The 23,401-nt window shown below is 37.3% G+C and overlaps 1 protein-coding gene across 2 annotated transcripts in view; it reads right to left on the bottom strand.

Annotated features, from left to right (window-relative positions):
• Positions 1-23,401, bottom strand: part of CNTNAP4 (contactin associated protein-like 4) — a 244,719-nt gene that overhangs the window by 28,787 nt on the left and 192,531 nt on the right. For both annotated transcript variants that reach the window (XM_005862607.2, XM_014536737.1), the window contains exons 15-17: positions 21,986-22,113; positions 7,685-7,855; positions 6,613-6,831 (exon numbers count right to left, since the gene is read on the bottom strand). In XM_005862607.2, the coding sequence (XP_005862669.1) occupies positions 6,613-6,831; positions 7,685-7,855; positions 21,986-22,113 (518 nt within the window). The remainder of the gene's footprint in view (positions 1-6,612; positions 6,832-7,684; positions 7,856-21,985; positions 22,114-23,401) is intronic.

Raw genomic sequence — 23,401 nt, forward strand, 5'->3', positions numbered from 1 at the left:
TGCCCTCTGCCACCCGGGAGCAGGCCTAAGCCAGCAGGTCGTTATCTGCCAAGTGGTCCCAGACTGCAAGAGGGCACAGGCCGGGCGGGGGGACCCCCCTCCCCCCGCCCCCCGAGTGCACAAATTTTTGTGCACCGGGCCTCTAGTATATTATAATTAAGAAGGTGGAGGAGGGTAGGTGTGTTGGAGATGTTCAACCAAAGAACTTGTATGCATACATGCTTAACCCATGGACACAGACAATAGGATGGTGAAAGCCTGGGGCTGGGGGCGGGGCGGGCTGGAGGGGGTCAATGGGGGAAAAGGGGGACATATATAATACTTTCAACAATAAAGATTTAAAAGAATGCCTGTGCCTCAAAAGACACCATTAACAATATGAAAACACAATCCATAGAGATAAAGAAAAGATATTTGGAATAAATTTATCTGAATGGGAATCATCTAAAACAGTGATGGCGAACCTTTTGAGCTCGGCGTGTCAGCATTTTGAAAAACCCTAACTTAACTCTGGTGCCGTGTCACATATAGAAACTTTTTGATATCTGAACCATAGTAAAAAAAAAAGACTTATATTTTTGATATTTATTTTATATATTTAAATGCCATTTAACAAAGAAAAATCAACCAAAAAAATGAGCTTGCGTGTCACCTCTGACACGCGTGTCATAGGTTTGCCATCACTGATCTAAAACATATGAAGACTATTTTGAAGACAATCCTGTAGAAAATGGGCAACAGATCTGAACAGCCACTTCACAGAGGAGGCTATCCAAGGAGAGATTTATCAGTGTCTCCTAATACTTAACATAGGCAGATCCTACAACCCAGTGATTCCACTCTTAGGTATACAGCCAATAGAAATACAAGTATAGGGTGTCCCAAAATTCATGCAAGATTTGCAATTCAATTCAATTCAATTTCAAATCTTGCATGAATTTTGGGACACCCTATATATGTTCACTGAACGACCAGTAAAAGACATATTGGTAATATCCAACTTTGAAAGTGCACAGATGCCCATCACAGTAAATGAATATGTCTTTGTGCCTGCACTACCAGTGTCCCAGAAGATCCCAGGTGATACTAATGTGCACTTAAGACTGAGAACCAACCTTCAAAGACTAAAACTTTAACATTAAAACTTCTGAATGGCATTTAGAAACTGCTTGCTTTAGATCAGGGGTAGGGAACCTTTTTTCTGTCCAGGGCCATTTGGATATTTATAACATCATTCACGGCCCATACAAAATTATCAAGTTAAAAATTATCCTGCTATGTTTGGTCAAACATTTAATTAACTCACCTCTAATGCCTTGGCAGGGCCAGACCAAATGATTACGTGGGCCTTCTAAGGCCCGTGGGCCAGACATTCCCCACCCCTCCTCTAGATACTCAATAAACATTTGTAGATTTGATGCAATTCAAATGCAGTACAATGACTTCTGAGTCTATTTCAGGAGTCCTTACTTCTCCTTCAGGGCCTAGTCACAAAGTATTGAAGTGGACCTTGTCCCACTTAAAAACCTGTCAGGAAAAGCATTTAGATGGCAAACAAAAATTGCAGAGCTGGTTGAATGAAAATCAATTCAAGGCTAATTTAAGAAGCTTCTAAGAAAAATGCTGAGTTTACAAACCAAAATAGAAAATGACCACTGTCACATTTCAGCTTTAAAAATGATTGATTCTTTTCCCTCCATCACTTCTGTGGCTGGAGAATGTTTGTGAGTGTAAGGGAACTTAAGCAGTGACTCTGGACATTGAGTCCTCAGAGTTAACAAGTTCAAGGGCATACGTCTTATACACCAATTAGCTTCATGTTGCTGAACTTAGTTTTTAAGGTAATGAATAAGCACCTCTGAATAGAACTACTTAAGATATGTCATAAATCACACACATACAAAACAGGACAAAGTGAAAGAATGTGAAAGGTCGGTATAGACTCAATGTCATAAGTAAGAGCAAGGATAGAGAAAGATGGCCTACAAATAAAGGGTGATTATCATTTTTATTACGAAAAGTAACATGATCATTGAGGTTATTTGGGGAAGAGGAGATGTTCATTTCATGGTGCTCTTTGTTTCTAATCTATCACATTACATTAATGTTAACTTTTCTCACTTTTTATGCAAGAATTTTTGTTCATTATTTTATTGCTCCACTTTGCATAACTTACTACAGTAGAGATTAGTTGAAGCTAATTGCTCTAATATTAGAAATACAGGGGTTGTTAACATCCTTCTGTTTTATAATTCCTTGGTATAGGCCAATACTAGTTGAGTCTCTGAAACTATTTATAATTTACTTACTCCTATTTCTATCACCATATATAATCGTTACCCAGCTGAATTACGTTTTAAATCATGCTTTCTATTTATTTTTAGTGGTTTTACACAGAAGTTAAAGCATTAGCCTTGCCTCAGAGTTTCACTCTGAGATGTGACTACACTTTCTGACTGGTCTTTAGGGAAGAGAGTGGAACAAGCAATGGAGAAAATGCCCTCGGTTCTCTCATGTTATCCCATTGCAGAAATCACTTCTGAGGGACTGTGGAAATTTTAAGCTAAAAAAATGTAATGTCAATAAATATTATCAACACAGGCTTGGCTATAATAGCACAATGAGATGGAGAATATAATTTAAATAAAAATTAACATATATTCAAATATCCACAGTGTTTTATACGTACATAAAAACGTTAACCACAGTATCTAAAGCAAACATTTCTACATTATCAAAAGTTCTACTATTTCCTATTTTTACTTGATATTTGAAATATTTTACAATTGTTTTTCAGTTTTCTGATAAATTTGTTTACAAACCAGAAGGTGCATTTTTGGTATAAGCTACTAAATGTGAGGATGATAAAAAATGTATTTGAGACTAACACTAACCGAGTCTTTCAATTTTGTCCTCCATGTATAAAGATTGTGTTTCTGTGTAATTTAAAACATTATTACTATTATTATTATTATTATTATACTCATCATTGGTGTCTTGGATTTAAAACCATTTTTAGGAGAAAAAAGTTATGCTGAAAACTACAGACTTAACTCTTTGCAATTACATGTACTCACTCATTTATCCCAGTATCCAAATACAAATGATAGTTGTTATGCACACTTGAAAATACTGATGAGATGTAATTATCTTTAAGATGGACAGGGTGTACTAAAAATTAAACTTTTGAACTTGTAAGTAAGGGAAAAGAAATTACCCTTTAAAATTATAACCAAAAAACTAATTATATTGGAATAAAGCAGACTCCCAGTCACACAATGAGTCACTGGGTCTGAGAGCAGACTTAAGGCTCATCTATTTGAAGGTATTAATATGTGGGGAAACAGTTTCCATGGTAAGTCCCTTCTATTTCTGACATGTATTGGCACAGAACATATGAACAAAGATGCCCTGATTTCCTGGTGAGAGTGTGAAGGCCAGATACGTTTTCTGGGCTGTGAAGCAGGTATTTGCAGCCTGACTATGGTGTGATTTGTAGTATATAATCTAGATTGTGGAGCCAGGGACAGTTTTAATCATGCTACAAAATAAGATAAAGGAAGAAATGAGGAAAAGCTAACTTTAGGTGAAATGAAAAACAAAGAAATGATGGAAGGAACCCAGAGCCCTACAAAGCAGTGTCTTGTCCCTGGACATGAGCTGGGTACATTGTGAACAATAACAGCAATAGCCATGTCATCAGCAAGCTGTGGGCACTGACATTTAAAATGTCCTGAGTCTATCTGTCCATCTCCACTTTAGCCTGTGCACCATTATCCTTCACAAGGACTACTTCCATAGTCTGCTCTAACCTCCTCCCTCCATCCATATTCCTCACATCAGCAAGGGAGAGTGTGGAAAATGTAAATCAGATCATGCCATGCCTCTGACCCCTCAAAATAAAATCCAAATTTCTCAACAATGCCCTACAGCTCAACATTGCCTCCACCTCATTCGGGACCACTCTTTCCCTCCTGTTGTTTCTCTCCTTGCTACTCTACTATCTAAAGTTCACTGCCATCACTATGAGCGTTTTCCCTTCCTGGAATTCTCTTCCGTTAGATACCCACAGGGCTCCTTTTTCTGCTTCCCTTCAAATGTAAGGTCCTCAGAGAGAATTCCCCTGACCACCTCACTTGAAATAGAACCTGTCAACCCAAATCATTGCCTGACTCCTTATTCTGCTTTTTATTGTATTTGTCATTATATGTAATTACACACACACACACATACACACACACATATATATATACACACACACACATATGTATATATTGTTTTATTTTGTCTTACATGTTACTCTTTCATTGGCTGTCTCTTGTCTCCTGAACTGAAATACGCACTCAGGAGGCAGGGAACTACTTTTTGGTCTTAGTAAGTGTGTCATTAAATTATTAATGATTTTTTACTAGTTTTTCACCCACTTTGCACTAATTTGGTGTAAACTTTTAAAGTATAATTTAACTTCCATTGATTCTTCCTGCAGAGAAAAAGTATTTTCATCTACAAAAATATTTTAAAATTCTGATTTGATGAATAGTAATTTTATAAATTGATATTTTGTCTTATAAGTATTGTTTTATTTACTTGGTTGGGACCCTTTCCTAAGAAAGTGGTCCACTCCTGTGGTGGAGGAAGATGTAAACAAGACCTGCACGTGGCCTTTAGATCAGTGGTCGCCAGCTGGTGGTCCGTGGACCACTGGTGGTCCGTGAGGTCCAAAAGATTGGCAACTGCTCTCTAGACAGCCAATGACCTTGTATCTGCCTATGGCTGCAAGTGTTTCTCAAAAAATAATCCTTTTTAAAATAACATCACATTAACCATTTTAGCTTATTCAATTACTTGTGATTAAGGAGAAGGGAGTTGTATAAATAGATTTTTATTAATAGTAGATGCAACATTTTTTTCTGAGATTTCTCTTTCTGCCTTTTCTTTTTAATTTTCAATGACTTTGACTTAAACATAACAAACATGTCAGTTTTTAAAACTTTTAAGTAACACAGTCATCCTGGGGGTTAACATATATGGGAATTCAAAAGCCTACCGATTGCTTCCATAAAGATGAAAGCTCTTAGATCCTTATTAAAATTATAACACATGATTGATGGTAAAAGACTCAAGTCTGCTCTAATCCAGTTTTCTGATACCACAATAGTACTTCTATCCATTACACCTACCTGAAATCAAGCTAAGGCCAGGATTCCTATCAGATACAATATATAGTGATTCCATTTCTCTGAAGTTAAAATTCATACCAAGGATAAAAGTTCATGCACTGGCAAACTGCAGCAGATTTCTCTGAAAGATCTGAGGACTGTTTTAGCCTTTTCAATTTTCAAGAATAGGAAGGCTATTTCCTAGATCCTGACAGATTTTAAATTGCCATACTTTTACCTGTGGCCATCTCTCATTTTTTGTAATTCAAGAAATATCTATGTCAACTTCCTGACTGGGCTTCTAGCATGTTATTAAAAGAAAACATATGTTCTTCTTCTCATGTATTCTTTATTATTTCCATACTCTTAAATAAATCAATCAAGTGGCCACAAGATCATGATTAGATTGTCCATTACAGTGTCTTACTCATTAAATATTTATTGAGTGAAAGAAAGAATAAATGATAGAAACAATGAGTACATAAATGTACTAGAAATCTCAAATAGATCTTACTCAAAAATAAAAGAAATAAACTTCACCCTCCTCAGTGAAAGGGAGTTAGTAAAACAAGATTGTTAAGCAATAGATGATGTCATGGGGATCTCATGAATTATGTTCTAAAACAAAACTCTTAAAAATGCTTGAAATATGATTTCTGATCCTTTATGATTTATCCTGATTTACAGTGTTACTGTGTCCTCACATATATTAAAATATAGAAAAAGTGATCAAATAAGAGAGAATCCCTTAAACTTTATGGTAAGTCCTGTAAAGTAATTGGCAAAGATGCAAAATAAAACCAACACAATCAGAAGGATTCCACTAGCAGGTCTATAAGTACCCAACAAATGTATTTAGGAAATAAAGGAACATTTGAATATAAATATGAAGTAAGTAATAAGAAAATATCCAAAATATGGACAAAATGAGATACCATCAGATTGAGTGGTGAAACCGGTCAAGCATGGATTTTATATGCTTCTTCCCTACTTTTCTTTTTTTCTGCTACTGGCCTATTTTTGATGAAAAGTCACTGGTTGGCATTGCTTGAAATTACAAGGAGGGTTCCTGGACTCTCCTAGGAACAGAGATAACCATCACCAATATCATACTAAATGCACTAATGTTAAAACAAGTCCTGGAACAAATCACAAAACCTGTAATATTAAGAATGCAGGTTCAGGAATTAGTCGCAGGCAAATCTGAATATCATGTATTAGGTGGATTTCTGAAGGCAAGTCACTTCAACCCCCTTCCTCTCAGTGATCTCATTTATAAAATAGGGTAACACCCATTTCACAGGTGGGATATAAGGAAGAGATGAAACACCTAGCACAGTTTGGAACACAGGTTCTCAATCATTATTTTTATAGTTGGTATTATTTTATGTTGGCTCATCTCTGCGCTCACATCATACAGCTAAATGACACACTGCCTAGAAGCAGCACTTACCCACAAAGAGCTGACTGTTGAGCTGCAAAAGGACATGGCCATCAGCGGGAGCGGGTTGGGTCTCTGGTGGGAGCTGATCCACTTGAATGGATGCCTCTTTCATGTTCCTTTCAACCCTAACGTGGTGCCACTGGTTGTCGTTGAAGTGAGTGGGGGACTGCACCGAGACTTCAGAGGGCCCGTTCCCCACATCAAATGAGAAAGTCACTACTGCCGGAGCTGGGAATGTCAGACAGGAAGATTGGCCATGTCAGAGAGCCCAGTCGTCAACATACTTAGGAATAGCACATAGCACAGTATAAAAATGATAGTTTGAATTTTATGGGAGAACCCAAGGACAGCGGCAAAGAATAGATGTGGAATGAGGCAGTAAAATACATTTTTAATTTGGGGAAGAAAAAAACAAATTTTAAGAAATTCATCCTCAAAGTGAATTTTTTAGATTGATAAAAATTAGTTATTTATCCAAGGCAAGAAAACTAAGTAGCATTTTATAAAATAACTAGAGGCCCAATGCACGAAATTTGTGCAAGAGTAGGCCTTCCTTCCCCCGGCTGCCAGCACCGGCTTCCCTCTGGCACTCGGGACCCGGACTTCCCTCGCAGCCCTGGCTTCATCCGAAAGGTCATCCAGTCTAATTAGCATATTACGCTTTTATTATTATAGATAATTTTACAGTGATTCAAAGTTTGTATAAATTTTAAAGCATGCAATATACATTTGATATCAAGATAATAATAACAGTCTAAGAGGATAGCAAAATAATATGACTGGGCAATTTAATTAATGTTTTTATTTACTAAGAATTTAGTGTTTTAAAAAAAATTTTAATTATTTGAATTTAAGAAGCGTCTTAAATGGTTCTAGAGAATACAATGATTTCCCCTAACTATCACAAGTTAAATACTAAATTATTTCTTACAGAAAGAGTAATTTAATTTCAAAGAACTTTTTCGAAGGGACACAAGGAAGAGATTCAGTAGATAAAGTAGAAACATGATTCTTCAAACATTAGTTGAAGGATTTGCTAGTAAACAGAATACCGCAGACTTCTCTGGAAAAGGAGACTTACAGCGTAGCTCTATCCGTATGAAGTCAGTAATCCCCAGGTTCTCTAAAAACACCCCGGAGGAAGCTGTGGTCTTAAAAAAGAAAGACACGTCTGCACTGAGTTCTCCGTGGAAAGTGGGGAAATGAAGGTATGAAGCCTCAGTATTGAAGGAAGCTGAATTCCAAAATGACCCTGGTTTAAAAAACAGGGAAAATATTAAAAAGTAAGAAAACAAATCAGGACATAAAATGAATGACATATTACATTTTTAGCATTTTTTGCTTTTAAAACATACAGTGTGGTAAAGGCCTAGGGGGGATCAATGGAGGAAAATGGGACATCTGTAGGACTTTCAACAGTAAAGGTAAATTTTAAAAAATATTGTTAATTCATACAAACCTGCTTTTCTTTTCTTTTTTTCCTATTAACTATATAGTATACAAGTCGTGAGCATGATTAGACATTTTACCAGTACAAGGGTTGCAATTCTGACTCCTTCCAACACAGGAGAGGAGAAATGGTCTGCACGTTACATTTGCTGTAAGAGACACATCCTCAGCCTAATTACCATCCTCTCCCAAAGTGATATAAGGACCTGTCAAACATTAATTAATAGACTTAATTTTTTTTGTAACTTGAAACTTTAAACACCTCCATTACTCTGGATAACAGGAGCCTTAAAGAAGCTCAGAGTGTTTTGGTGCTAACACTTCTAGCACACACACTTCACAGAGCCACACTTGCAGCGAGCTGCTTTCACTAATGGGCCCTGTGATTTTCTCAGCTGCGACTGGCATTCAAAATATCCTCGTTTAATTAAAGATCAAGACACTGCTCCCTCTGTGCTGCACTGATATTCTCATGAAAATGCTCTTTTGCTTCAAAATTGTCTTTTACTTGGCTTCTCATAGTGAATTAGATGAATAGTACAAAAGGGGCTCTCAGAAAGTTTTAAAATGTTCAAGGTAAGAAGAAAATGTGTAAAAGGTTGGGGTATAAATGAGGAGATGTGAAAAAATTATCTGGACTATGGATGTCATCTTCTCTTTCCCATTCTTTTTTTTTTTTTTTGCTGCTGTTCTATCTACAACTTTCCTTTTGAGTGAATATTCTGGGTCTGCCTGGAAAGTATGGAAAAAATATATCAATGCAGTGGCATGAAGTGACAGGAGTGACATCCAGCCGGATGTGTGTGGTGGATGAGACTCATTATCGAAGAAATGAACTATGCACTGCTGCCTACACCAGCAAATTCTCAACACACCAAATAGAAATGTACATTTTGAGTTTAAGCAACGGCCTCCCATATGTGCCCACAAACAACTGGATAAATTTCTATCTAGTCAGCCTCCTGGAAGAAAGACTACATCAGTCCCCACTTCTCTGCAGTTCAGTTACCTATGGTCCATCAGGGCCTGAAAATACTATGTGGGAAATTCCATAAACAAACCATTCACAAGTTTTAAACTGGGTGCCATTCTGAGTATTGTGATAAAATCTTGCACGATTCCTCCTGCCCCACCCAAGACAGGAACTATTCCTTTGTCCAGCTCTCCTCTCTGTATATGCTGCTCATCCCTAGTCACTTAGCTGTCACAGTTATCAGATCGGTTGAGAGGGAGAGAGAGAGAGAGAGAGAGAGAGAGAGACACTATATTCAAATAATTTTTATTACAATGTATTAATTATCCATTATTAATTGTTGTGGTTAATCTCTTATTATGCCTACTTTGTAAGTTAAACTTTATCATAGGTATGTATATATAGGAAAAGACATAGTATATATAGGGTTTGGTACTAACTGTGGTTTCTGGCAACTACTGGGGGGTCTTTGAACATATCCCCTGAAGATAAGGGGGACTACTGTATTGATCCTCTGACGTTAGAAAACAGTAATTGCAGGGGGAAATGGTTCATTATGTTTGCAAAGAATAGATACCTAACAAGTTAAAAATCACAAACTTGACTCAGCTTCTATATGTTCCTTAGATTTTAACTTATTTTCTATAAATTTTGGACTAAACAGCAGTGCTTATACCTATGGCCATGCATTCTTAGCGAGAGGGATACATTCCAAGCAATGTATTATTAAGTGGATTTGTCCTTGTGCGAATATCACATACAAATCTGGATGGTGTGGCCTACTACACGCGTAGGCTGTGTGGTATAGCCTTTCGCTCTTAAGCTACAAACCTGCACACGAGAGGGATACATTCTCAGCAATGTATTAAGTGGATTTGTCCTTGTGCGAATATCACACACAAATCTGGATGGTGTGGCCTACTACACGCGTAGGCTGTGTGGTATAGCCTTTCGCTCTTAAGCTACAAACCTGCACAGCATATTATCCTACTGAGTACTGTTGGCAATTGTAACACACTGGTAAGCACTTGTGTGTCTAAATATATCTAAATATAGAAAAACTACAGTAAAAATCGGCATAAAATATTTTTAAGGCACACCTGCATGAGGACCTACTGTAAGTGGAACTTTCAGGACGGGAAGCTGCTCTGGGTGAGGTGGCGAGTGAGTGGTGAGTGTGTGTGAAGGCCTGGGCCATTTCTGTGCGCGGCTGGAGACTTTTTAAACATCTCCCACAGCCCTCCCCCTGCTTCCACTGGACAGAGTCAGAACACTTGGTGAGTGCATGTGAAGGCCTGGGACGTTTCTGTGCGCGGCTGGAGACTTTATAAACATCTCCCACAGCCCTCCCCCTGCTTCCACTGGACAGAGTAACACTGGAGCTGCCAGTGCTGCTCCATGGAGAAGGACTTGGACTGATTGGAAATATCGAGGAGGAGGAACGGGCTGGGTGAGGCGCAGATCACCATGACAGTGACCGAGAGGAGGGACTGACAGGCGGCCTGAGGATCAGTAGGAATGAGAAATCAAGATGGAGAGACAAAGAACACAGGGGACTATCACAGAAATGTGATTGTGGCCATTGCATGTTGGAGCAGTGGTCAGATTACAGAACTTTGTGGTACCAGAGGGAAGGGGGATGAGGGTAGCAAAGGGCAAAGGGGGTCAAATATATGGTGATGGAAGGTTTGACTTTGGGTGCTAGGCACACAAGGAAATATACAAGTGGTGTGTCATAGAATCAGAATGAGAAATCAAGATGCAGAGACAAAGAACACAGGGGACTGTCATAGCAATGTGATTTTGGCCACTGCATGTTGGAGCAGTGGTCAGATTAAAGAACTTTGTGGTGCCAGAGGGAAGAGGGATGAGGGTAGTAAGGGGCAAAGGGGAACAAATATATGGTGATGGAAGGTTTGACTTTGGGTGGTGGGCACACAAGGAAATATACAAGTGGTGTGTCATAGAATTGTACACTTGAAACTTACATAATTTTATTAAGCAATGTTACCCCAATAAATTTACTTTTAAAAAAAGTGTCACTTAACATGGAGAGAGTGTAAAACGGAGGACTCAATATTTTGACGGTAGAAATTTGTTTTGGGTTCCGTTGACTCTATCTGGCATGAAGGGCACTCTCTGGCATTGAATTGATGGAAAAATAAAACTCACCTATGCTTTGAACTCTGACAACCTGGACACATTTCCAAAGTACAGGGAGAGGCTGGCTCCGCACTCCCACAGAAAGCTTTCGCTCAAGTGGCACTTAGCACCTGTTAAGGCAGCTCCTGGGGGCCTGTGTCCTCAACAAGAACTTTCCAGCCAGGCCCTCTGAAGACCATCACGCGGGCCCGGGGCTGCAGAGTGCTCTGAATGGGTAGCGCTGGGCACAGGCTCCTCTGTGCTGAACCGGTCAGTGGCTGAGTGATTGGGATGTAATTTGTGCATCAAGATTGAGGTGCAGTGAGTGAGAGGGAATCTATTGTCAAGCCCTACAGATACTGCTCCGATCTGAGAAAAGAAAAAATTCCTCCTGAACCACACACTTCCTTTCATTTCTTACAAGAAATTCAGCTCCATTATAATCTTTTGGGACCACTACCTATATATGTGATCCTTCGTTGACTGAACTGTTGTTATGAGGTGCATGACTATATCTTATTTTTCTTATGAACCTGATTTGAAAAACAATTCTCACATCATAAGTAGACAATTTCAGAGCTGCATTTATTCAGCTGAGAATATACTTTGAGTGCTTTTCCCCCTATAGACACATGAAACTGTACATTCCTTATTTTCATTTTACAGCTAAGTATTTCTAATCTTAGATATGTTGATCTCTAGGAAAGAATGCAAGAAAATGCAAAATACCACGTTAAGGTTAACAACACATTTGTGTTCTTAAAAGTTCTAACAGTGACCCATTATTAGAAATTAAATGTCTTTCTGTTGAAATGTTACATTATGAAAACTAACCTAAAGCTATAACTTTAAATAATGGAATATTTTAAAATCTTACTTTTGGTCTGATTAGAAAGAAAAACACTCAAAAATTACTTAAAAGACTAAATTAGATAATAGTGTCATAAGACAAAATATCTCATCTGTTTCATTTTTATGTCACAGCTAACCCAATAAAGCATCCTATAGGGGGCTTCGGGGAACTGGTGGAAACAGAAGAACAATTCTTTGAATTGCTACTATCTTTATAATGAACACTTTTATAGTAATGAAAACAATTTATTACCTTTCGTAGCTTAAACGCTCACACACATAATAGCACCTACTTTATCTAGTTAGCAAACCTTATTTTACAGATTCATAATAGGTAAAAAAAAAAAAAGAAGAATATTTTATTGAAAGAAAAAACTGCTGCTAATTTACAATAATTATAAAAAAACAAAGGGCAATATTTCTATGATCAAATAATGTCCTGACATCTCAGCTCTTTACTGACAGCTGAGAAGCACCCAGGAGGACCCGGGCTGCCTCCGGGAAAGGAGGGGCAAGGCAGAGGTGGAGCGTGCCCAGCGGGCAGGCCCAGCAGGAAGCTGCAGGTTTTTGAAGAGAGGATTCCTTGGCTAAGGTCGGTTTTTAGAAAATCCCTAAGCTGCACCAGTGGCAGATCTGAAAGCAATCCTTTACTCTGTGAAAGCTAGTCAGCAGAGTGCGATGCCCTTGTACCATCCCAACAAAAGCAGATCAAGATGTATTGTTCTAAGAAATTTATAATGACTTAATTAAAGTAATTAATAATGAATATGTTTTAAATTGAATTCAATATAGGGTACAAGAGATTTGGAAACATTCCTTCACGAATGCCACCTTTTATCTTTCCAGCATTAAAAAAAAATTGTAATGGGTAACTGGATCTATATAATTACTTACTTAGAAGAGATGTACATGAAGTAAAAAGAGCTCATTAGGAAAATTAGCATAGTAGACTTAAAATTACAACTAATATCTAAAATATTTGTTTTGCTAAACTTCTATTCATAGTATTAATAGATTATCCTTTTAAAAAGTAACTTAAAGAGACAGAAATTAGATTAGTGGTTTCCTAGCTGGGGATGGAGCTCCTGATGAAGGGGCTAAGGAGTGCGGGTCTTTTGGGGGTAATGTTCCAAACTTGTTTCTAACAGTTATGTTGCTGTGACCACCAAAAGCCACTGAATAGTTCACTTCACATGGTTGAATTGTATGGTCTGTGAATTATATTGTTTGAAACAATAACAAGAAAACTCCACAGTATTTGAAAAATACATTGTTTCTTAAGAAAATATGTTTTACTTTTAAGATAAAAAAGAAAAGCAATGATGTGTTCACCCTACCTTTCTTTTTTTTTCTCAAGCATCTTATTGACTGCCATCTAAAAATCTGTAAATATTTAATGTACACAACTCAATTAGTTTGCTACCACCACTTTTCTGAAAAGTGAATAAAATAAAATGAAATACAAATGGCAAGGCAGGGATAATTTACCAGTCAAATGGCTCTACCTGCATGCTGAAGAGTCATTTTTAAAAGCTGGAAATATGGATTTCTTTAATAAAAATGTTTATTTTTAGTTAATTGTAGATTTCCATGCAGATATAAGAACTAGCAAAGATTGTGTTTTCCCTTTAGCTAGTTTTCCCCAATGGTAATATCTTGCAAAACTATAGTACAGTATCACAACCAGGATATTGGTATTGATTCTGTTAAGATGAAAAAACACATGGCCCGGCCAGCATGGCTCAATGGTTGAGTGTCCGCCTATGAACCAGGAAGCCACTGTTAGATTCCTGGTCAGGGCATATGCCCAGTTGGCAGGCTCGATCCCCAGTAGGGGGCGTGCAGGAGGCAGCCAATCAATGATTCTCTCTCATCATTGATGTTTCTATCTCTCCCTCTCCCTTCCTCTCTGAAATCAATAAAAATATATTTTCTAAAAAGAACACTTGTAGCACCTCAAGTATTTCCCTTTTATAGTCATACCCTCTTTCCTCCTGCTCTTCCCCCCTCTTCAACCACTAATCAGCTCTCCTCATTTAAGAATGTTTCACAAATAAAAGCATACGCTAAGTAGCCTTTTAAGATTGACTTTTATTTTTCCCACTCAAAATTACTCCCTGAAGATTCACCCCGGTAGTTCATTCCTTTTTATTGCAGAGTAGTGTTCCATGGTGTGGATGTACCACATTCCTCTGCAACTCCTCGACCCCAGCATCAATCTTCTCCATCTCAATTAGTGCCAGTTCTATGCCTCTGATAGTTACACTAAACACCGGGGTGTCATTCTTGACTCTTCCTTTGGCAATCCACATCAATCCAGCAGCAAACGTTACTGCTACGATCCCTGTGCCCACGGCCAAGCCACCAGGTTTATTAGTTGGGTTGGTGATATGGTCTTACAAATGGTCTCCTTGTTCAACCTTACCCTGGTCGATTTCATTAAAGCATAAGTCACATCACACCATCCTTCCTCTCAAACTCTCTACTGTTTTCCAATGCCATTCAGGTTGACCATGTTGCTGTTCCTTGAGCACACCGGTTACAGTCCCATTTCTGAGTAATTACGCTGGCCTTCCCCTGTCCATAGTACTCTTTCACAGGTATACACAGCCTTGCTCCCTTATTTCCCTCAGACTTTTATTCAAATGCCACCTTCTTAGTGAGCACTTAATGACCATCCTATTTCAAATTGCCAATCCAACCCTACTCCTGCCTAAACTAAACTATATTGTATTTACAACACTTACTAGCATCTATCATACAATCTATTTTACTTACTTCTTTGTTGTTTATCCCTCCAAGAGAACTCAAGCTCCAAGAATGCAGGTACTTTTGTCTATTTGTTCATCTCTCAGGAAGGCACAGTGAAATGTTATAATGCATGGGCTTAATAAATATTTTTTAAATGAAATGGTAAGATGCCTTTTGTCCAAGTAGCAATCAGAAAGCTTAGAATAATTGTTCCCGGTTTGGTTGTATTATATGTATCTCAATAAGTACACTTAGATTTCTTGGTAAATAAGTAGGAAAAAGGGAGAGAGAAAAGAGAGGAAAAGAATATGAGGAGGAGAAAATAAAAAGGTGGATAAACATTAGGAAAATTAAAGGAAAGCCAAGGAAAGAAAATAAATTATAAAAATGAAAAGACTTTCTTAATGTTGGAGGATTATCAGACACAGTAAAGCTTACAAAATTACATTATATGATTATTTGCTAAAGTGGAATTGATCTGCACTCTTTTTAATGGTTTTTATGTAGTCTGCCAAATGGAACAGAACTCTGTCAAACGGAAGAGAAATTAAACAAATCACTAGTCAATATCTTTTTCTAGTCTAAGAATATAACTTCTGCAAAGTTATTTATTGCCTACATGCATCTTTGATTATTTAATGCATTCTGGGAGCTGAGATTTCTCAGACAGCTGAACGAGTCAATGCAGATAAAATGAAGAAAGTAATTTTAATGACAAGAATTTCTTAGAACAGAAACAGAAAAATCTTTTCTAATTATGTAAGTTTTGGGGATGCCTGATTAGACATAAAATTTCAATACAATGAATTAATTGAGAAGAAATATATTTAATAAATAGGTTGAAAAGTTCAAATGCCAAAGAAATAAAAATATGACCTTGTTCCAATTAATGAGCTAAGAGCAGAAATGTAGATCATGCTTGCAACAACATATAAATGTATGTATACATCTTAGAACATCACGTCCAATATAAGAAAAAATTAATACCAATGCCCAACACTGATATGCATCCCTGTTAAGTTACTGACCTTTAAGGGTAATTATTACTTATTCAGTTAGAAAAAGCAAGTCACCCACAAGGTAGAAAAATCAGTTTGGACCAAAACTTTCCACAGCAACATTCTATACCAGAAGATAAAGACACACAGTCCACAGATCTGAGAGAAAGAAGATATATCAAGTCTAACATTTTGTTAAGCGTTAAGGCAACAGGCAGACATTCTCAATTCAGAACTCTGAGAATAAAGCACATCCAAGTCCTCTGGGTGAAAAGTAAAACCCTGCTTCATAATGAAATATAGTCAACCAAAGTTATCTAGAAAAGCTGTGGAGACAAGATGATCGCATCCCTCAGTGCAGAAATAGTAGGTGCAAACTAGGCAAAGTCACAAAGCATGGTCCAAAATCATTACACCAGTTTCTAAAAAGATTAAATGTCCTGTTACCTCATAATGCAGAAATTCCACTCCTAGAGAAGTAAAAACATGTTCAGAAAAAGTTTATACACAGATGTTATCAACATTATTCATAATAACCTCAAAGTGGAATAATCCAAATATCTATTAATGGATGGATGGATAAACAAAATGGATTATTATTTGGTCATGAAAAATAATGAAGTATTGATATATGCTACAGCATGGATAAACTTTGGCAATACCATACTAAGTAAAAGAAGCCAGTCACAAAGATCACATATTGTGTGTTTACTTCTAAAGGAAATGTCCAGAATAGGCAAATATGCAGATTAAAAAAAAATCCATGATTTACTAAGGTTGGGGTGGAGGTAAAAGGGAAAAGCAGAATGTCTGCTAAATGGGTCCAAGTGTTTTGGGGGATAATGAAAGTATTCTAAAATTGTGGTGATGGTTGCACAATGCTATATAATATGCTAAAATAATTAAATATACTAAATCTGATTAGATTGTGTACTTTAGATTGTGTTCTTTAAACAGGTGAATTGTAGGGCATGTGAATTATATCTCCATGGAGCTGTTGCCAAAAAAACAACAGAAAGTTCTGAGGCAACAACATTCTCAAACATGTGCCATCTCAGGAAATACAACACTCATGAGTCTTTCTGGGGGGAAAAAAACTGAAAATATCAACTACCTGACAATGCAATCCAAGAAGAAATGAATCAAATAAAAATCGGTCAAGAATAGAAAAGCTCTGATGACAGGACTAGTGGTTAGCACTAAAAAAATAAACAACTATACAAATAATAGCAAAACTAGCAAAAATTAGATGGTGGAGGAAAAAAAAGGATAGGACAAATGAGTGCTAATTTTCCCAGTTTTCAGAATACATCAATACTGTCTAAATTTTAAAAATTAGTTTAGCCAAAACCGGTTTGGCTCAGTGGATAGAGCGTTGGCCTGCGGACTGAAAGGTCCCAGGTTCGATTCCGGTCAAGGGCATGTACCTGGCTTGCGGGCACATCCCCAGTAGGAGGTGTGCAGGAGGCAGCTGATCGATGTTTCTCTCTCATCGATGTTTCTAACTCTCTATCTCATCCATTGGGTATGCTTATATGCATGCATACAAGTCCTTCGGTTGGAGTTGTGAGGGATCATCAATTTGAATATATATTTATCAGATATATACATAATATAAAGCAATAATTTTAGCTTCATTTCAGTTTCTTCTTCCTCAATTTCAATTAATAAAGTTTTATAAATCTCTTTTTCTATTTTTCTGTCTAGGGCAGTGGTTCTCGGCCTGGAGCAATTCTGCATCCCAGGAGACATTTGGAAACGTCAGAAGATATATCTGGTTGTCACAACTGGGAGAGCAGTGCTACTGGCAGCTAGTGGGGAGAGGCCAGGAATACCGCTAAGTGCCCTACAGTGCCCAGGACAGCCCCAACCATAACAAGGAATTATCCAGTCCAATGCCAAGGTTGGGGAACCCTGCCCTAGAGACATCTAGCAATGTCTGGAATGATCCTCACTAGTGTTAATCAGTATCTCTGAGTTTTGTGACTCTTGGTGATTATTAAACTCTTTTCTTTGAGATTTCTGTATATTGTAACATTTTATAATGATTATATATCAATTAAAACATTAATATTTAATATTTAAAACAATGAATAAAGGTGTATATATATATATTTGTCAAGAAATGATATTATTGTAGTCCTGAGAATTATTAGGATTCTTAGCCTCAAAAAATGAACATCTTTTGAAAGTGTTAGGAAGAACCTTTGTTTCCTCACATGTGTGGAATTTCTTAAATATAAATTGTTAGTAACACAAGTCTTTTCTAAAGAACAGAAAACAAAACAGAGCAAAGTAGGTCAGAAAATATATTTTTTCTCCAAGAAAAGGGTGTTTCCATTTTATAAAGACACTATATTATTTAAAAAGTGAAAAGCAAAAAGTATTAATATGAACTAAAATCATATGCTTATTTGAAAGCACTTTCATGCCACTAGCCCAAGTGCATTGCTGAGAAATGGCTCAGCTGGAACAAGGTGCTCAAATTCCATGTGAGTTTTTAATCCGGAAAGCCTTTCAATATAACCCACTCCTTTCATTAAACGTATATCTCCGCATATCATTTAATTGCTTATACAATCAAAAACTTATTCCTGTCTCTCAGGAACAATTCACAAGCTACAGGTTTCTTGAGCTGTGTGTGATAGATCATTCTCCTTCTTTCATAAACTGCTCTTTATTGATTATCTTTCATGTAACAGGTAATGTACTAGGTACCAGGAACACACTGATAAATGAAGAGTGGACCTGCTCTCGAGAGGCTCGAAAATACTGAAAAGCCAGCCTGAGAAATACGTGCTTATAATATGTTCAACATTCCTTGAAGGTGTAGGACCACGTATTCTAGAGACCAGTAGAAGGTTCATGGAGAAAGGGCTTGAATCTGAAGGACAGTTTTCAACAAGAAGACTGGGAGGTTTCTCAGATGAAGGAAAACGAGTGAAGAGGAAGTGAAGCCAGAGGCTGTCAGTGGTTCCTGAGTGTTCTTTGTGCTGTGAGATCGGCAGAACTAGGGGATAATCCCGGTAGATATCTTCCTGATGGATGCTCAGAAACATTTAACCCTGAGCCAATCCTGGACTTCTACTCTTCCTCCTTAACGTGTGGGGCGAGTCCTGAAGATACTGCAACCACAGCGGGCATGCTCTCAGGTAATTTTTAGGCCTACAGAAGTTGGGGAACTGGGTACTTCAAAGATGAAGATGCCCCCACTGCTCCAGGGAGAGTGAGTAGAAAGGAAAGTACAAGAGAGGGTCCTCCTAATTATAACATGTATATTTATAAATTAAATTATTTATAATTATTTCCATATTCATAAATACATTAATTCATGACTAAGTTTTATGTCTGCAGCACAACTTTAAAGGCGGAGAGTGAGTAGAAAGGAAAGTACAAGAGAGGGTCCTCCTAATTATAACATGTATATTTATAAATTAAATTATTTATAATTATTTCCATATTCATAAATACATTAATTCATGACTAAGTTTTATGTCTGCAGCACAACTTTAAAGGAAGCTTTATCATTCATAGCTGTTGCATTTTAGGTGAAACATTCCTAATGATGTTATCAATGACTTCTGACATTGAACAATAATACCAGAAGTAATAATGAATTTCAGAATCACCTACATTTTTTTTAGAGATGAAAAGAAGGACTTGGAAAAAGACAATATTGATTAATTAGGGGAAAACTCGTGTCTGGAACCAGTAAGTCTCATACTCATTTTTGTTTATTTGTCCTGCTTTCTCAAGGGTTCTCTTCTTTCCCAGAAAAACAGGCCTGATGTAAAATTTTCAACATCTTTAGTCTGTGTGATAAAATCAAAATATTTTTATTGTCATCTTTCCATTTTTCTTTTTAAATCTAAAACTTCCTTGTCTCAATGAAGGGTACTAGCACCCTACTGTCCCAATGAAGGGCACTAGCATCTTTATTGTCTCCATGGAAGGCACTAGAAGCTTTATTGAATTCAAGAAAGCTGGATTTCTGTGTCAACTTCCATCTAAATCACACTGAATGCACCTCTCTCATTGAGCCCCTTCTGTAAGCCCCATCCAACCATTGCTTAGTTCAAGCCCTCATCATTTTTCCTTGTCTTACACCACAGGTTATTTTGTTGGTCTTTAGGTATATAATTGGTCTTCATGAGTTCATTTAGATCATGAAGTTTAAGCTATTTCTCAGCCTTAAATGTTCCAGTCCTAATGCCTTCCAGATAACGACCACATACCTTTCTTCCATTTATAAAGCCCACAGTGCATGATCCTGTATCTACAAGCCCCTGATATCTACACAGTCTGTCTCAACTGCAAAGAATAAAAATGTGCCTAGAGCATTTCATCTACAGGGGGGACGATTTTCCATAGAGAGAAAAGGGAGCATCCTTTTTTCTGCAGCCATTGCTTCTCTTACTGAGAAGACGTAAAATAGCCCTTCATACACAAACAGGTCTACACCCTCATGTGAGGCTAAACCTCAACCCTAAACAGATGTAGGAGACACACTCTCATGAGAGGCTGAGCCTCAACCCTAAACAGATGCAGAAGACAAGAAGGCCAAGGAAAGCTCTCAACTACTGTTTTATTAATAAGTCAGAGATTAATTAGCAGGTCTCTAAGTATTTCAACTAGCTGTAAATTCTTATTCCTAATGTTGGTACCCTCCCCCTATATCTCTATGGTCACAAACAGTTAATACTCAGCACTACTGACATTTAGACAGATTACTTAGAGTGCTGTCCTGTGCACTGAAGGTATTTAGTAGCATTTCTGGCCTCTTCTTCTAGGTGACAGGAGCATTCAACCACACACACACACACACACACACACACACACACACACACAACCATGACAGCCCAAAATGTGTCCAGATATTGCCAAATGTCCACTAGGGGTGGGGGAAGGAGGAGTCACCTTGGATGGAGAATCACTGCTCTAAGTAAAAAGGTGCTGTGTGCCTCAGTTCATGGCAGGAAGTTTTTGAGAAAGAAATCCTAAGGGCTTGAGCTGGTAGTGACCTCAATCAAAGCAGACGAATTCCCCAGGGATTGAGGCAAATGAAAATAAGGGGATGGAGGAAGCCAACCTGAGCTCCTGAAAGGTTAGGATCAGAGCCAGCAGTGAAAAGGGCATGCAATGTATAAAACACTTGCTCTATAGTCACAAAGTTGTTGCCCTGCCCTGGATGCATCTGAGTTTACAACCTCATCTCTTTGCACATAATTTTTCTCTCCATGAAATATCCTGTGTCATCTTCATGTGATTGTGTAAGGCCTACTGGCAGAACAGGAAGTTGAGCTGATAAAGATTAGCGATGATAGGTATAATGGCAGACAGTTTTTTTACAATGTATATATAAATTTTTATAGCCCAGTATCATCTTTGCTTTTTAACTAAGCAACTTTGGCTAGGTATCCCCGTAAATCCACTGAATTGTCAGATCATCTCTTTCTCTGTTGAGGCCTAGAATAAAATTTTATTTTACTGTATGCTTTTAGAGTAAATAAATATTTCTTCTATTTCCATTTTAAGTTTTGGAAAAACTAAAAGCTTAAATATTTAATGATTCAGTCTCTATAGGTCTAACTGATTTCAGAAAGCTTATAAATGGATACACATGCTTATTTGATTCCCTGATGAAAATATGTATTTTCTGTGCAACTATATTTGAATCTTAAAACTCTGGTTTAGGGTGTTAATACACTGAATATATACAACAGAATGTCCCACTGAGTTCCATAAACACACACACACACACACACACACACACACACACACACACACACACTGAAAAAAAAAGAGGTTAAAAATTGAAATATGTCTGATTATACTGACAGTTGCCTCTATTTCTAATCCCCCACCCCCCAGGCCCAACAATAGGAAACTGACATACATTGGTAACAACTTTGAACAGCACTGAGGCTTTCCCACATGGGTAACAGCGTGTGGGAATTGAGGAGTGCTGGAACGTGTTCCTGAACCAATCATCCAGAAGCTTAGGGGTTTCTTTCTCTTGGATCTTAACAAGGTTGGCCATTCTAGCATTTATGACAGGGCTTTGCACACTGTAGAGGTATGTTGACTAAAAAACTGTTTCAGACATTACTTATGCGATTTCACAATAAGATCTGATTAATTATATTATGATAGAAACATGATTCATAAGTGACATCACTTTCCTCAGATAAGCTACCAACACATGGTCACCACTTACTGTCTCCCCGGCAGAGTAGAGGCCCCAGCTTGTAAGCTGCTTCTGAATGCGGCCGGCCTGTGTCTGTGATCACTATCTTAGTCACTGGCAGATGTTCTTTGTAGGAAAGGACTCCAGTGTCATTGGTCCTAAAAAACAGTAACAACAAAATTCTTAAAATTACTCTGATTAACATAATTATCAAATAAACAATAGGCCTTATTACATTTCAAAGCCAAGATGTTCTGAGCTAAATTTGCACACACAAGAGTAAGGATCAAATTGCTCATCTGAGCATATGAAAATATGGCAACATTTTAATTTCTCTTGCAGACATAATAGAGCTGGTGATTTTTAAATTCAGTTGGCCATTTTCTACCTTAAAATAGAATGGTTTAACCCATTTGCATTTAGTATAATGACTGATACTGCATTTTTAGATCTACCATTTTGATATGTTTTTCTTTTTTCCCCCCCTTATGAGGTCTTGTGTTTCTCTCCCCTCTTTCCTGCCTCCTCTTGGTTTACACCATATTTTTGTATTTATGTTCTTTATTCCCTTTTTAGCTATATGTCTTGTATTTTAATATTTGCTTTATTAATTACAAAATGCAACCTTAATTTATTACAGTCTACTTAGATTTTACATTGTATTATTTAATATAAAATGTTAGCTTCCTACAGGATAATTTCTTTAACACTCCCCCCCTGTTCTTTGTGCTGCTGTTGCAATATATGTAACAACAGACGTTTTAAACTTTATAATTCAACAGTAAAGTTTAATTTATATTTTTATTATGAGAAAATTTTACATTTACTGACATATTCACAATTTCTAGATTCTTTATTCCTTCCTGAAGTTCTGAGTTTTCTGTTATTATTTCTCTGAAGAATATCTGTTAGCATTTCTTATGGTGCAGCTCTGTTGGCAAAAATTCCCTCCGCATTTAATTTGAAAAGAACTTCTTTTATCTTCATTTTGAAATACATTTTGCTTACAACAGAATTCTAGGTTGACCTTGCTTTTTCTTTCAACACATGAAAGATCTCATTCCGTGAACTTCTGACCCGTCTTCAGATGAGAGGTAGGGCCTTCATTGGTATCCCTGTTCCCTGTATGGAAGGTTTCCCACCAGATCCACACAACCTGGCTACTTTCAAAACATTTATCTTTATCCTTAGATTTTAGCCATTTGCACAATAAGTCAAGGTGCATTTTTCTCTGTTTTTATCCTGCTTGATATTCTGAGTTTCTGGAATGAGTACATTGAAGATGTATTAGTTATCTTTTGTAAGGTAATAAATTACCCAAAAACTGTGTGACTTAAAACAGCACCATTTATGATCTACATCCTAGTCAAGACTCTGGGCAAAGCTTCAAGGGAACCTTTGGCTCAGGGTCTCTCCCAAGGCTCCAAAGTGTTAGTGAGGACCCCA

This window comes from Myotis brandtii, unplaced genomic scaffold (genome assembly GCF_000412655.1).
Source record: "Myotis brandtii unplaced genomic scaffold, ASM41265v1 scaffold165, whole genome shotgun sequence".
Classification (NCBI taxonomy): domain Eukaryota; kingdom Metazoa; phylum Chordata; class Mammalia; order Chiroptera; family Vespertilionidae; genus Myotis; species Myotis brandtii.